Source organism: Natator depressus, chromosome 7 (assembly GCF_965152275.1).
Source record: "Natator depressus isolate rNatDep1 chromosome 7, rNatDep2.hap1, whole genome shotgun sequence".
In the NCBI taxonomy this organism is placed as follows: domain Eukaryota; kingdom Metazoa; phylum Chordata; order Testudines; family Cheloniidae; genus Natator; species Natator depressus.
Window position 1 is genome coordinate 17,961,649 of NC_134240.1, and position 15,800 is coordinate 17,977,448.

The 15,800-nt window shown below is 42.3% G+C and overlaps 1 protein-coding gene across 3 annotated transcripts in view; it reads right to left on the reverse strand.

Moving 5' to 3' along the window:
• The window catches only part of RAD18 (RAD18 E3 ubiquitin protein ligase), a 123,825-nt gene extending 110,196 nt beyond the window's left edge, over nucleotides 1-13,629 (reverse strand). For all 3 annotated transcript variants that reach the window (XM_074957556.1, XM_074957555.1, XM_074957554.1), the window contains exons 1-4: nucleotides 13,499-13,629; nucleotides 12,421-12,502; nucleotides 7,645-7,706; nucleotides 5,821-5,891 (exon numbers count right to left, since the gene is read on the reverse strand). In XM_074957556.1, coding sequence (XP_074813657.1) covers nucleotides 5,821-5,891; nucleotides 7,645-7,706; nucleotides 12,421-12,502; nucleotides 13,499-13,546 — 263 coding nt within the window. In that variant the 5' untranslated portion in view covers nucleotides 13,547-13,629. The remainder of the gene's footprint in view (nucleotides 1-5,820; nucleotides 5,892-7,644; nucleotides 7,707-12,420; nucleotides 12,503-13,498) is intronic.
• Between the last annotated feature and the right edge of the window lie 2,171 nt (nucleotides 13,630-15,800).

Sequence of the window (15,800 nt, forward strand, 5' to 3'; positions counted from 1 at the left end):
AAGTGTCTTGCACAAGCCACTGCAGGACAGAAACCAGCCCTGTGTATTACAAAATGGGGCCATAAGACCTGGATGCGCACAGTCCACATGCAGGCAATATTCCTACTGGAGTCACCTTTGGCTGCAAAGGAACTGCCATGTCAGGCTATAAATGACTAACTACTGCAGACACTTTTGTTTTTGCAACTGCAGTAACCTCACAAGCAGTCTCCCAGCTCCTGCATGTGATTTCAGGATCACATACAGCTGATTAAGAGATTACTTACAGAATTGTAAGCCCAGTCTCAAAAATATGTATATGTAAATGTAAACTGTGTATCCCAGTGATGTGTTCATTCTCTTGCATGTCTGAGAGCAACATAGAGGAGACTGGTAGTCTTGAAGCAAATGAGGTGGTTTCTGTTCTTGCAAACATCAGCTGAGAGCTTTTTTTTGGCAAGTATCATACACAAGAACACCACATTATAATTAAGCAAGACTCCCTGCTAAAAAACAGATTTTTGGCTTAAGAACACCACTGCCCTGAGGAGCCACAATTGCTTTGCCATATGCATAAGTCCTCCTGTTCTTTTTGCGGATACAGACTAACACGGTTGCTACTCTGAAATTTGCCATATGGTTCTCATACCTCATTCAGAAGGCCTCCAAGGCTCCCATTTTCTTTCCTTTTTGATGAACTGCCCTGTCCACAGCTAGCACTAAACATGTGCACAGCTTAACGACACTGCTCTTTATACATCAGGACAGAGCCAATCAGTCCCCAGCCCCTTACAGCTATATGCACATCCCTTTCCACACATCAAGGGTGAATAACTATCCTTTCCGCTTACTAAACATGGGGGTGAGAGAAACAATCACAGTTCTACACAGTAAGAACACTGCATCTTTCACCAAGCCATTACAGCCCATCATCATCATCTCTACACAAAAAGCTCTCTCCAGCTAGGCTTTTCTATGGCCTGATCATAGCACTTCGGCTCCTTCAGCAGTCTACCCCCACATGGAGGTGTTTGGGGAAACACCCTCACCCCTCTTTGTTTCCCTATTGCCTCCAAACACTCATTAGGTGTCCAAAATCAATTACCAGTAGTTATTGCAGTGTATCTCAGACCAGATGTTCCTCTGCTTTCTAGCAATTGTATTTCCACGAAGGAAGGCTACTCTCCTTTTAGCCACTGTCTAGCCCGAAACACAGTAAGGGCTTGTCTTCATTGCCACGTTAACTTGAGTTATAAGTCCAGTGTTACCCTTAATTCAGCCCCATCCACACACAAAACCCCTTAATTCATTACTGTGGTGCTTTTCGCTTGAATTGGCTGGCCCACACAGGGGCATAGGCTAGAACTCGAGTGAGCACAACTTGTCAGCTGCTAACATGGCCACTCTGTAGTATAAACGCAATCACCTCAGTGCTGCTAGTCCTCCAATACCTTTCTACGATACCCCCTTCTACTCTGTGTGCCCAGAAAAGACAGACAAGTTCTCCCATAATTCACTAGGAAGAATTCATAGAGCATTCAGCTTCCTGAGGCTCTACAAATCATGGGATATATCCCAGGAAGTCTTAGCACCACACGAGTGAGTACAAAATGGGCCTGGCATATTTTCCCACCCTCACACTTCTTGTATTCAGTAAACAGCTAAATACTTCTGCACATACTTTCAAAAATAAAATAAATAAATAACGCTGGAAAACTTCAGCTTAAAAAGGTGAATTGGAAAATTACAAGAGTCTCAAAACGGGTTTTAGAAAAGAGCTTAGGAATAGTCAACTATAGCTGTCCTTCTGTGCACACACAATAGAAAGAAGACAGAGCACTAATTATTCATTAAAATTGGGAAAATGGAAACAATACACTTTTCCCTTTAATGAATCTGATGCAATTACACTGCAGAGACTTGCAAACAGAGGTATTACCGAAGGCTTGTCTACACAGTGCATTAATCTGCACTGAAGGGGTGGAAATTCTACTGTGCACCAATATGACACTAATTGGCCCACGTAGACCCTGCTGGCACACCTTAAAGTTCTCTAGTGCACACGGGTATAATCCTGTTTCACACTAGAATCTCTCTGGCGTGGACTAATGCACCATGTAGACAAGCCCTTACATAATCTTCCAAATATAACATTGGCTCAAAATTCAGTAATTGCACTAATGCAATGCATTTGAGGTCACCTTTCCAATTTCACCAGTTTCCAATTTAAAATATTTTATGATGCATATTCTATTCTATGCCTCAAGACACTTCCTGCAACCTGACAGTCATCACAGAAAAATATTCATATTAGAAAGTGATTTTGGGAATTCACAGTAACCACAAAGGTCAGTAAGGAATAGTATTGATGCACTACAAGTACTCCTTTCCCCTCTGTGAAACATTTTTTTCAAGGCTGTTTTACATGCTTCCCAGGTTAGTGGAGGACACTATTGTTTTAGGTCTATTGATCCAGCTCTATGTTGAGAAATTTCAAGTCACAAGGGGGAAGACTATTAAACCACTGTGAACTGTAAGATTTATATTGATTCATCAAAGCAGTCAAAAGAAATTAAGGTTTAAGATTCAATATAATAATGGATCCAAGTCAGCACTGCTTGTTCCCTGAAATATTAAATCCTAATAAAAAAAAATCCATTTGTCACTAGAGAGAAAGTGCAAGCTAAAATATTGGAATTGTTCAATTTAAAATCTTTTTTAAAAAATTCAATTAAACTTAATTGCATCCATGGACCTTTCGCAAGACAGACACACGAAATGAACAACATATCCTGCCATCATTTATGAAGTCAAACTCCTCATTAACTTTCAAGCAGAGGGTCAGCTTTAAAAAAAAAACACAATGGCCTATAGCCACGTTTGCTTCCCATAACGAAGCATAATTAAAAAGAGGAGCAAAGAACAAAAACAATCACTCACTATCTTACTTCTTTAATCAGTCTCTCCATTTCCCTTTTGTTAGCACAAGAAATCTCACACAGCCAAATGCACCGACACTGTGGTAAATTTCTACACCAACTTGTGCTTCTTTCGCTGTTCCCACTATTCAGGGCTACAAAATAAATCCCTAAGGCGAACCAAGAGCAAAGCAGGAAATAAGGAAGACGACAACATCCAAGTGAAGGCACAATATTCCTGCAAATCTATTAACTAACTAGAAAAATTCAGATTTTAGGCTCCTTGGACAACTTTACATTTCTTCTGCCCCTTAAGTTCAAGTGAGAATTATCTTCTGAGTAAATAATCATCAGAACTGTCAAAATATTTTTGTCAAAACATTTTTTCAACCAAAAAGAAAATTTTGCTGAAAATGTTCATTATTGTTGAAATTTTCTATTTTGTTTCCTATGAAAACCTTGAAACCAAAAATATTTTCTGATTTTGGGGGAAAAAAAGGTTTTCAGTGGGTCATAAAAAAGAAAAATTTTCATGGGAAATTTGGGGATTTTTTTTCTTTTTTTTTAATTTCTACACAAAACTAGTACTTTTCTATGAGCCCTTTTAAATCAAAAATCTGAAGCCGGATTGAAATTACATGATTTAACTCCCTTTTTCTTTTACAAAATTATAGTGTGAGCTCAGTTAAAAATAAAAAAAAATTTTCACCCAGACCAGTTTTTGGGGTTTTTGGTTTTTTTTGTTTTTTTTTTTAAATCCATGGCTAAAAAGTATGCCCTGATCTTAGAAGGAAATGGGCATATGTATATTAGCCTATTAATAAAGTTAACCTGTTTTGTTGAGGTAAAAAAAGTAACAAGAGGCTTAATGCCTCCTATATATGAGTTAGTAATGTATTTAAAAGAACAGTTTACGCTGTACAGGGAGGTCAGAAGTTCAGTGGAACCATTCAGGCAAATAAGCATGAATCACCCACTAAAGAAATTACATTTAGGAATTGGAAGACAAGCAGATCAATGCTAACACAGTTCATTCTCACAACTAGCAAAGAAGTTGTCCAACTTTCATCAGCACCTTTTAATAAAACAATAGTCACTATAACCCTAAAATGAATTTGGCAACATCTCTTTCACAGAGGAAGTACCTTGTGCACTCTGACACCGCTTTTCCCTTTGTCCCTGTACGCTGGCTCCTAACATGAGTTTATGACTCTGAAGGGTCTTATGGGAAATCAGTAGCAACAGGAGCTTAAAGGCCTTCCAAGGTGGCACACTACACTGGCTGGCAACAGCAGCAGGACTAGTGAGTTACAGGAAATTTTCCAGAACCTGCTCTGCCTCACTGCCAGGTTCTCTATTACATTTTCTTTGTTAATGGCTGGTTGTAAGGAATCTCAGTATTGCACGGTTTTTTATGGCTTTGGCTTTCTCCTCTTTCATTTAGCAGATCACTAGCTGTTAGAAAAAGCCTGAGGTTCATGATTTATAATGCAATTGAAAAGGATTAACTCATTTATTAACGTTTCCAAAAGAATCTGAAATAGTATTCTGTTTATTCCACTGAACTTACCTTAGTAGTTAAAGACTAGTACAGCATCCAATAGGAAAATGGACTTCATTCTCAGATTTTCATAGGCTTGTGTCATGTTTACAATTTTATAGATAATTATCATTTTAGAATCACACTAACAAACTTTATACTGTAACTCTAGCACACAACATATCTATTTTAGTATTTCTACTGCAGTTATGACTTTCTTCCAGTCATTTTCAGCTAAAGACCATTCATTTACATAAACAGAGGAGCTTTTCTAGTATAGTACATGCTACAGAGTATGTCTGTTTGCAGGTCTCACTATTTAACAGAAATTCCAGGCATACCCAACACTCAATTTGTTATTGTCCATCGCAATACGTGGAGGATACAATTATCAGTTCCGACTTCCAGTAATTACAGTACTGCTATCGGCTTCAAGCAAACCTGAGTAGGAGGGAGGTCAGAGTAAACTTGAGTATAAAATTAATTACAAACATCTCTGAAGCACCATAAAAGCAGCTGTAACACTGCTACCAACTATCTTACTTACTTGTATAGAGGGCACCACTACAAAGTACGAAGGGCCAGGTCCAAAGCCTACTGAAATCCATGCAAAGGCTCCCATACACTTCAGTAGACACTGGATCAGGCAATAGAAGTGCAAAGAATACAGGTACAAAAAGGTAGAAGTAAATGTATCTCTATTCATATTAATTTATTTGTATTGGTGCACTACAATGTAAACACATTCCAGCACCTAGTATCTTTCACAAAGATTATCACACAGCCCAGGAGTGTGATTTTTTCCAGTATTTCTTCATAAACGGCGAACAAGTTCTCAAAATGGTCATCTGCCTCAAGTCAGAATGACAAAGCTGGTCTATTTGGCTGAACAGAATGAAGCTACATAATTTGTAAAAATGGAAGAGCTAAACACCCCTTCCTCCCGACTTTTTTTTTTTTTTAAACCAGATTATGTGCACAGCTATCACAATGATGGGTTCCTTATAAAAACCTGTAATAAACCATTAGAGACATCTTCTGCCCATATAAGATTCCATTGACTTCATCTATAATTAAGTATGCAAAATGCACTTTACAATCAGGCCCTTTTTTCCTAAGATTAGTCCATCCTTGTGGCATTTAGTTTACAAATTAAACTTGCATCTGCCCACATACACCCATTAACCAATTCCTCTACTATATGAGACACGGATGTGAAAATTTTCAGTAGTTTATTCTCTTTGGTTGCATAATGACACATGGGCTTGGGTTTCTAACTCAAACCACACACACTATGGCGTGCAATCTGAACTAAAGGAGTCAAGTGATATCTATATTTCTAACCATGGAAACATGCATAATATTTGTAAAATTCTGTTGTACCTTGCAGAATTAAAGTTTTTTACCAGCTCATCTAATATCCGGTTATTTTTCAGGTCAGGTTCCGTGACTGCCTACAAAAGAACAGAAGTAAACAGACAGTGTTCAAGCAAACATAATTTACTTCTCAGATGTGTGTTTCAGACACCATCCATAAAACCATTACCCCTCAAAACTGTTATGTCAAAAAAGTTCCATAAAAATGAAGTACAAATATCGTCTACTGAAAACCATTTAAGACCCTGAAATAAGTGAGTCTTGAAAATGTTAGGTAATATCCAGAAGTATAGATAAAAACAATACTTTGTTTTAAGACCAACCCCATTAACACTAGTTTCCAACAATGCTTTATTGTACCCTAGCTCCAATCATTTTGGAAGACAAAAGTAGGCTCCTAAGAATGAGATGCAAACATTAAGCAAGAAGGAGTAAACAAAGGACAATGTCATAGTCTGAATAATGGTGGAATAAAAGATACAGATTATTGGGTAGTTTTCTGCATACATATTCTTTTAAAAGAACCTTCCTCTCTATTTTAATTTTTCTCCTGTGTTACCATTCCAGAGCTTCCTTTGCTCTTACTCATATCAATTTTTAAGAAGGTAGAAGGATGGATATAAACTGTGCAGTCCAGAAATATATACCGAGAAGTCTGCACTTTTTTAAACGTCAAAAAACTGGTAATATATTACAAATAGACCTTTCTGAATTCTGGCCCTGAACAGACTTATGCTTTAGGAATATGCACTGAAAATCACCTATATTTTGCCAGTACTTTTGAAACATTGTTTGTTGTGTTTAAGCAGCCTACCATTTAAAAACATCCAGTAAAACCCAACTGGCTTAAAGCCAAAGATGAATGGTCTTCCATGCACTTTATTAAGTGAAAGTCTTTCAGATAATATCTTAATAAGTCAGTCCTGCCTGTACTGCAGGGGTATTGCTGGTCCTCACAGCGTTTTTCAGAAGAGAAGGGATTTACTCCAGTATCCATGGCCAACATCAATCACCCCTCTGCTGTATAGTATACTGCCATCTCCCACCCCAGAAGAGCTACACTACATATCTGATGTGTTGTATGGAACACATTTTACAATATGAGTAGCAAATATATTAAACTACGTATTCTACACAATAGACACATAGGAGTACACTTAATCTCCACTATGCAAAGTGTTGCAGCAGCATCGACAGGACTTACTTAATCAGAACTGTAAATGTTAGAAAATGCTCTCACTGAGTATACTCAGAAGTGATTTTTGTATCTAAACATTCCATCACCAGCCACCCCCAAATAACATGTACTCCTCAATTTAAAATATGGGAGGGGGGGGAGGGAAGAATCAATCAAAAGCCATTTCTATTGGCTATAGTTTCTATAAAAGCTTATTTTTACTAATCCTAAATTCTGAATCAAATTCAACCTGACAGTGTCTCTTTAAAAGACCAGTAATGTGCACCATGGAATGATCAAAGGTTGATGAAAACTAATTGTCCCTTTGGGGAATTCAGGTTCCTACGAGTGCCTAAATCTGTATTAGACCACTTATTTAGGTGCCAAAGATTGAAATTACTTCAATTAATATTCAGCACCTCTGAAAAAAATCATGACACTTATTTATGGTAGCTGCCTAGATATGGATTTTAGGTGCTCAACTTGAGGACCTCACGTTTGAAAATACCAGCAGAGGTGAACACTATAAGAAGCAGTTCTGTATATCTTAAAATGACATATTTGATTAGACCCAAAGATGAAAAGGTCTTAATACTGAAGATTTGCCCAAAACAATATATAAAAAAAAAGAAAAACAAAACAAAAATACTTACCACACAACATGTTGGACACTGAGTTTTGTAAGACAGAAATTTTCGTATACAAAGGGAACAATCTGAAAAAAACAAGTTACATACCATATAATCAGAGTGTACTAAGCTAAGATGAGCACACATTGTTGAGTAACTATATTATTTTTTTAAAAAAAACCTAGCAAAATGTGAACTAAAGTAATTATAGTCATACATAAAAACAGAAACATTCAATAAAGAATACTATTCTATTTTAATGGAACCTTTACCAACATATTTCAGCATTTGATCTCAGTCTGTGTGTCCATTTAAAAAAAAAAAATATTTAGCAAATATACCCCAAAGCAACATCAACTACTATTGTTAAAATAGCAAGGTTTACTGAGCTAACCTTCAAGTTTGAAATAACTACACTTCCTAGAACCACAAAATTCAACTCCCATCCAGTATATGGAGTAAAATCATGGGGAAGATTTAACACAGGTTGCATGCTCCTATCTTTTAGGACCTTGTCCAAAGCTCGCTGAAGTCAATTCAGTAACTCCCATTAACTTAAGAGAGCCTTCAATTAGCCATTATTTTTATCCTCCTGCTAAGAAATGATTAAAGGGGTAAGGGCTTGATCCTGCAATGTGCTTAGTGCCCTCAACCAAAGTTGAAAGTTTACTTCAATGGGAGTTGAGGATGCTCAGCATCTTGCACAATTGAGCCTTCCAGAGGGGCTTCTTCGGACTAACGGAGTAAGAAGGGCCTAAGAATTCCTAAGTTCCAATCCCAGTTCTGACAATGACTCAGTGAGTGGATATGGGCAAGGCACTTCGCTTCTCTGCCTCAATTTCTCCATTCAGTAAAATGGAGATAAGACTTCCCTCACAGGAGTGTTTTTAAGTGCTTTGAGAATGTAAAGCTCCATAAGCATATGAGTGCTCTGTGTTACTGTTCTGTAAATTAATAGATTTGATTAAGTTCTCTGCTGATAGGTTTTTATTCCCTACTAGTCTACTTCAAGTAAATGTTCTGTCCTAGTTTTAACTCATGGATATGGCTTTCAATACACCTAAGTAGAGTTGATTAAACTTTCCAATAATATTATAATTGCATTTCCTCTTGGAACAACTCTATTTTTAAGGAAAAGTCTGTCAGAAGCATCACACTCTGCATCCCAAGTTATTCACAGATTGCTTTGGGCATTCAGCTGTCTAATAACAGCTGGAAGAACACATCAAGCAATAACAAACAATTATTAAAGATAATTTTAGCATGCACTTTCTTATCATTCCAATTAAATTTCCTGCACCTCTCTGTCTCCAACAGTCACAAGCACACCTACGTCAAACTGCTTCTGCAATATACCTTCCTAAGGGCTAGTCTACACTAAAGCTGTAAGTCAACCTAAGTTATGCTACTGTTGTCCCTGTATGCCCTGGGACAGAGTGGAGAGATGCATGGAAAATTTAATACAGCTCTAGGCAATAAATTCTATAAGGCCAAAGAGGGGTGGTAGGAAAGGAATCTGCATAACTTTAGCCTCCATCTGTTGATGTACCACACAAGGGGTTCACTCACACAGGGCCCGATTCTGCAGTCACTCCACATGTAGAACTCCTGTTAATTCAAGTGAATAGAACTCCTGTACAGAGCATGGCTACAGAATCAAGTTCTGTAACTGCTCATTGTAATCGCTGAGTCCAAGTCTTTTATATGACCTTTACTAACCTAGAATGTTAGTCACAGGACAGTAGGCATAAGCTTGTCGTAAAAAGCAAAAGAAGTAAAAAGGTTCACCTATATGCACACAAACACTAAGGACATGTCTAATCAGCAATGTAAGCCCAGGGTTAGTGGGACTCAAGTCCGCTAAACTGTGTCAGAGAACACTGGGCTTGCACGTTTATACTGCATTTTAACCCTAGGTTAAGGATTTTCTGACCCGTGCTCGAACCTATAACTCTGGCGTCCACACTGCAGTGCACAGACCTGAGTCAAAGTAACCCTGTCCCAGAGTGCCTAGTGCCTCTCCTCCCCCACAAACCAGCATTGATGCTCTAGCCCTACGAACGTGTTGCAAAGTGAGAAAGCTCTACTGCCCACCCTGTTTCCTAACTCTGATGGTGCTCCTTATGGGCACCTGAGTCCCTTCAGTAACACAAACTGCACAATGAGCTCCTTTGGTAGGTAGTTTGAGAAAGCTTTATACTGAACTACCATCTAGTTTGAGAATGGAGCTCTCCACCTCTAGGCTGAGTCACACTGGCAGAAAAATCCCCATGTGCACCTGTTCTGAGGATAATTAGGACATCCCTGTCCAGGGCTGAGAAACTATTAAAATGAAACTTTGTGATTCTTAATTTTTAAAATAGGATGTTCAATGAAGGTGTTTTTGTTTGTTTGGTTATTTATTTATTGTTGTCTGTTTTGAAGGTTGACAAAGTGTAGGTTTCAGAAGAAAAACCACACACCACACACAGCGTGGCTGCTGCAAGCTGTGAAGCAGTGAAGTGCATCCCCAGGTCTTGGGGTGCAGCATACTCCAGTGCACACACCCTGGGAATCCGTTATCCCTGCTATACTGCTGGAGGCAGGGATAAGGGGTCCCCGGCAGCATGTGGTGAAGTTTTGGGACTAGCTCCCATTCACTGCCCTCACAGTGCATGCTGCCCAGGCATCTCTGCACACGCAGCCCCAGGAAGGGCAGGGGAGCCCCAGAAGCAAGGGACAAAGGGCAGAGTGGGACAAAGAGGCTGCCCTGAATGGAGGCAGAGTTGCAGAGGTCCTGGATCAGTACAGCCAGGGGAAAGATAACCCCCAACATCCTGGCAGCTGGGAGCCACCTCTCACCTGTCAGCTTTGCTCTCTGCTCTGGGCAAGCTCTGAGGAGTAGCCAGAGTCACTGCCACAGGAGGCTATGAGGAGGTTTTGGGGCTGGCTCCCCTCGCTAGAGCCCTGCGCAGATAGAAAATCTTTATCCGCATCAGATCCGCAAACATGGTCCACAGATATCTGCAGCCATGAATATAAAGCAGATTTACAGACTTCTACCACTTGCCGCCCTGACAGTGTGCGCTGCCCAGATGCCCCTGCCCACACAGCCCCAGGGAGGGCAGGAGTGGATCAGAGAGTAGAGCAGGGACCAAGCAGCTGCCCTGCAAGAAGGAGGTGTGGCCACAGTGTTGTGGGGTCATCCCTTCCTCCAGTCTAGCTGAGCCAGGAGCTCTGATGCTCCCTCTTCCTGCAGGGCAGCCACTTGGTCCACACTCTGCTCTCTGGCCTCTCCTGCCCTCCCTGAGGCTGCGTGTGCAGGGGCACCTGGGCAGCGTGCACTAAAATCTGGCTGACCAGCTCTCTTTGCGAAAAGCTTCTTCTGATCAGTCTCCCCTAAAAACCCTGCAGGCTCTCTGATAGTGTGCTTGCAGACCAGCGTTCAGGAAACAACAGGTTAAAGCTTATCTGAGCTGCTGCCCTTTGCAAAGGGAAGTGTGGCTTCCATTTGCAATACAGTCCAATAGACTGCATCACAGACTGTCCACATAGAGAAGACTAAGGAAGTTGCCCCAATGAACTCTGGGATACATCCAGAGGACTTCTGGGACCCAAGTAAAACCGGGGCCACATGTAAACAGGAACGTGACAAGGCTCAGATCCTAGAATCATAGGACTGGAAGGGACCTCAAGAGGTCTTCTAGTCCAGCCCCCTACACTCAAAGTAGGACTACGTATTATCTTCTAGACCATTCCTGACGGGTGTTTGTCTAATTGACCCTTAAAAATCTCCAATGACAGAGATTCCACAACCTCTATAGGCAATTTATTCCAGTGCTTAACCACCCTGACAGTTAGGAAGTTTTTCCTAATGTCCAACCTAAACCGCCCTTGCTGCAATTTAAGCCCATTGCTTCTTGTCCTATCCTCAAAGGTTAAAGACAACAATTTACCTCCCTCCTCCTTTTAACAACCTATTATGTACTTGAAAACTGTTATATCACCCCACAGTTTCTCCTCTCCAGACTAAACTAATGCAATTATTTTTTTCCAATCTTCCCTCATAGATCATTTTTCTAGACTGTTATCATTTTTGTTGCTCATCTCTGGACTTTCTCCAATTTGTACACATCTTTCCTAAAATGCGGTGCCCAGAACTGGACACAATACACAGTTGAGGCCTAATCAGCACGAAGTAGAGCGGAAGAATTACTACTTGTGTCTTGCTTACAACCCTCCTGCTAATACATCCCAAAATGATGTTTGCTTTTTTTGCAACAGTATTATTCTGTTGACTCACATTTAGCTTGTGATCCACTATGACCCCCAAATCCCTTTCCACAATACTCCTTCCTAGGCAGTCATTTCCCACTTTGTATGTGTCCAATTGATAGTTCCTTCCTAAGTGGAGAACTTTGCATTTGTCCTTATTGAATTTCATCCTATTTTCTTCAGACCATTTCTCCAGCTTGTCCAGATCATTTTGAATTTTAATCCTATCCTTCAAAGCTCTTGCAACCCCTTCAAAGCTTGCTATTAGCCACAAACTTTATAAGTGTACTCTCTATGCCATTATCTAGGTGTCAGCTTAACACGGGCCTGGACCCTCCAGCCCTGCAGGGTCCTGAGACTGTAGGTTCAAACCCTAGGTTAACGCAATTCGTGTGTGGATGCAAGAGGGGGTTAGGCTCGAGCCTGGGCTTACACTGCTGTATAGACATACCCTAAGATCTAATAGAAGAGATGACAGGATGGAATGAGAGTCAGGCACTAGTAAGGGATACATACACAGATCCATAAAAACACTCCTATACTTACAGGTATGTGAACACTGTGGTATGATCATTGCAATATCGAAGTAATCAAAGCATATCCCACAACGCAACAAATCATCCACTGCCTGAAATGGAAAAAATAAAGTTAATGTCATTTGAAGACACCCTTCAAGAGCTCTTCGTCTGACTATATGTATGATATAAGAAATATCTACATGCTGTCAATCTCAGAAATTCTTGTCCAGCAGTTTCCTAAACCCCATAGATGAAAACCAAAAATCCCTCACATCTCTTGGGGATGAGTTTAACAGTTGCTTTACATCAAGAACTGTTACACTAAATGTAAACACAAATGCAAATGGTCACATAGCTATTCGGCTTGCTGAACACAAATTCAATAAACAAACTGAACATAGAACAGCTTCCAAAATCAGTTCCAGTGTGTATATTTAATCTTTGGCACTCCTGCTAGAGCTCAAGGGTGAAAAGGGGGAAGGGAAAGGCAGTGCTTGCAGAAGACCCTTCCCAAATGGGAGCTTTACTAGTAATTCAATCTTATCTGATATTCCTCCTGACAAACTCTCCCCACAGCTCCCTCCCTTGGAAAAATAGGGACATGGGTCTTGTTGAAAGCAAAGGGCCTTCTCTGCCACCTAAAAGTTTTTGGGGGGTGGGAACGGTAAATTCCACTCTAAGGCCAGCTACAATCCTCTGATACTTCAGGTATCCCCAAGGTCACTCTTGGGAGCCCCCCATGAATCAAAATGCCAGCCCTGACACTTGGCCAGCTCTGGAGAACCACTCTCTCCCTTAAGGATTTTAAGGGCTCCACTCTGACTTATAAGGCTCTTTGGACCATAAGTCTATTACCACCCCCAATAAGCATCAACGGGCGCCCCCCCGAGTGCCTTTCCCCCAGGCCCTGCCCCCCCGCTCTCACTGGGCGGGCCCCAGGCCTCCCCCCGCTCTCACTGTCCCACTACCCCCCGTCGTCGGGGGGGGGGAGGAGGGGGGAGTTCAGGGGCTCGGTCCCAGCCCACACAGCTGGGATCCGCGGCTCCAGCGAGCTCCCCCAGCGCAGCGCCGGGACTGAAGCCCCGAGGAGCCTCCCTCCCACTTACTTTCAGCAGGGAGAGGTTCTCCGGCCAGCGCGGCTCGGCCAGCGCCATGGTGCCCGCCACAGGCAGGGCCCGCTCCGGACCCGCCCGCCGCCGGCCCCAAATCACCCGCGCTCGGCTCCCGGCACAGCAACCGGCGCGCCCGCGAGCAGACTTCCGGCCCCCCGCCCCGGAGGTTGCTGGGAGATGTAGTTCGTGCTGCGGCTGCGCTCAGCTCCCCTGGCAGGGCTGTGGCGGGGCCCGACCAGGGTGGGGCCGGCGATTGAGGGAGAAGGGGGATTCCTTCTTCGCTACAGCGCCTCAGCCTCCCTCTCACAGAGACACAGCCAGTTTAAACCACAGGGGTCAGCAGGGGCAACGGGACGCTCCCCTTGCATCCACAGGGACGTCTGCTGGGATCCCACCGCTGGCCCTCCCATGAATCCATCACCAGGCTCCACTATAGTCGTCCCAAACGCTCGGAAATCCCGCCAGACACCACCACCCCCGTCCAAAGCCTGAGCCTGGCATAACTATTGTAGTAGGAAGAGCGCCTGACACATAAGCCCTTGTAGCAGAGGCCTGAACTAAAGTGGTCGAAACTTTGCTGATATAAAGCAAAGTCAGGTTGTGAACAAGAGGCAGGCCCTGCTCACAGAATTTGGCACGGAGCACAGGGCTGATATTGCAAAAACACATATCCCTAAGAGGTGCGAGGCACAAAACACTCACGCAAGCATATTGCAGAAGGGTGGTACCAGAACACCCCGATAAACACATTCCCCAATGATAACAGGAACACGCTGACCAATCTTAAGGATAAGGTCAGGGTGACAGCATGATGAATAGAGATGTTTTGATCGAACCTACAGGTACAAGGCAGTGGGTGGCACCCTGATACGTCAGAGGGCGATACGTAACTTGTTTGTATTGGTGTGTAAAGATGTATCTCAGAGGGAGCATCCTTGTCCAGCTGAGAGGGCAGTGGAAAGTCCCGCCCCTGACTGTCATGGACATACATGTGCTTGTGTAACTGTAGACACGGATCCAGGGAGCTAGGACCGTGCTTTGCTGACAATATACCTGACCAAACGCCTCCGCACCTTAACGGATTTTGTGATCATTGGGCAGTTCGCTCAAGAACTGCTGTGCCAGCTATCTGCGCAGAGCTGGGACAGCACACAAGGAGAACACACACGCAGCCGAACATCTGATGACAAGTATCACAAGATTTTATTTTAAAAAATAAGTTTGGGCAGCTTTTTATTTGCCTCTAAGGTTCATGTTTTCAATCTTTTCTTCACAAACACAAGGGCCAGAAACTTGCTTTAAAAAAAAAAAAAGTGGAGATCTACACATAATCTGATGATTACGGCAGCAGAGGCTTCAAGAAAAATGCTAAATATTGCAAGACTAGCACTACAGTGGTAAGCACGAGCAACAGCATAGTCTTCAGAACATGCTACAAGACTATTAGTTTGTCCATAATTTTGCCGGAGGAGAAGCAGCTGGAGATCACTGATGACTTTTAGAGCCACAGAATTTAAGGCTAGAAGGGACCGCCGGATCATCTAGTTTGACCTTGCTACCACCCCCACCCAGCACCCACACATTAAACTGAAATTATACGAAATATGATAGGAGACTAGACTATATGTGCCACAGCCAGAGAACAGGAGGGACCATGGTGCACCAGTGCCCAAGGCAACAGCAACGGCAGCGAAATGATCCACACTCACACGCTGCAGAGGAAGGCCAGTCTGACCTGGGGGAAAATTCCTTCTCCACCCCATATATGGCAATCAGTTAGACCCTGAACACATGAGCAAGAACCAACCAGCCAAGTACTAGAGAGAGAGAATGCTCGGTGTCGCCTCAGAGGCCTAGTCCTCCCTGTCCAATGTCCCATCTCCAGCCATGGCCGTCCCCGATGCTTCAGAGAAAGGAGATGAAAAACAAACTGCGAGCTCAGGTACTAAAGTGATGAGGATTTCATTGATCCCTATCAATTTCACAAGAGACCTGTAAACACTACAAGCCAAAAAAAACCCCAAAAAACATCTGCAAGTTGTCATGCCAATTTGATCCTGATAACAAGCCACTGAGGAAAGGGCAAGAAAGGAAAGTAATTAATCTGGAGGAAGAGAAAAGTCTTTAAGAGGAAAAGAAAGATGAAGAAACAAAAAAATAATAGTGAGCATTAGAGCCTGGAGTTGGATGCTTAATTCCCCTTGAGGATCAGGGTATAGGCCATGGCCTTCTCCTTGGAATTTTCTACTGTCTAGCTTAGGCAGCAACCTGCTCAGCTTGCTAGCTGGCTGGCTTC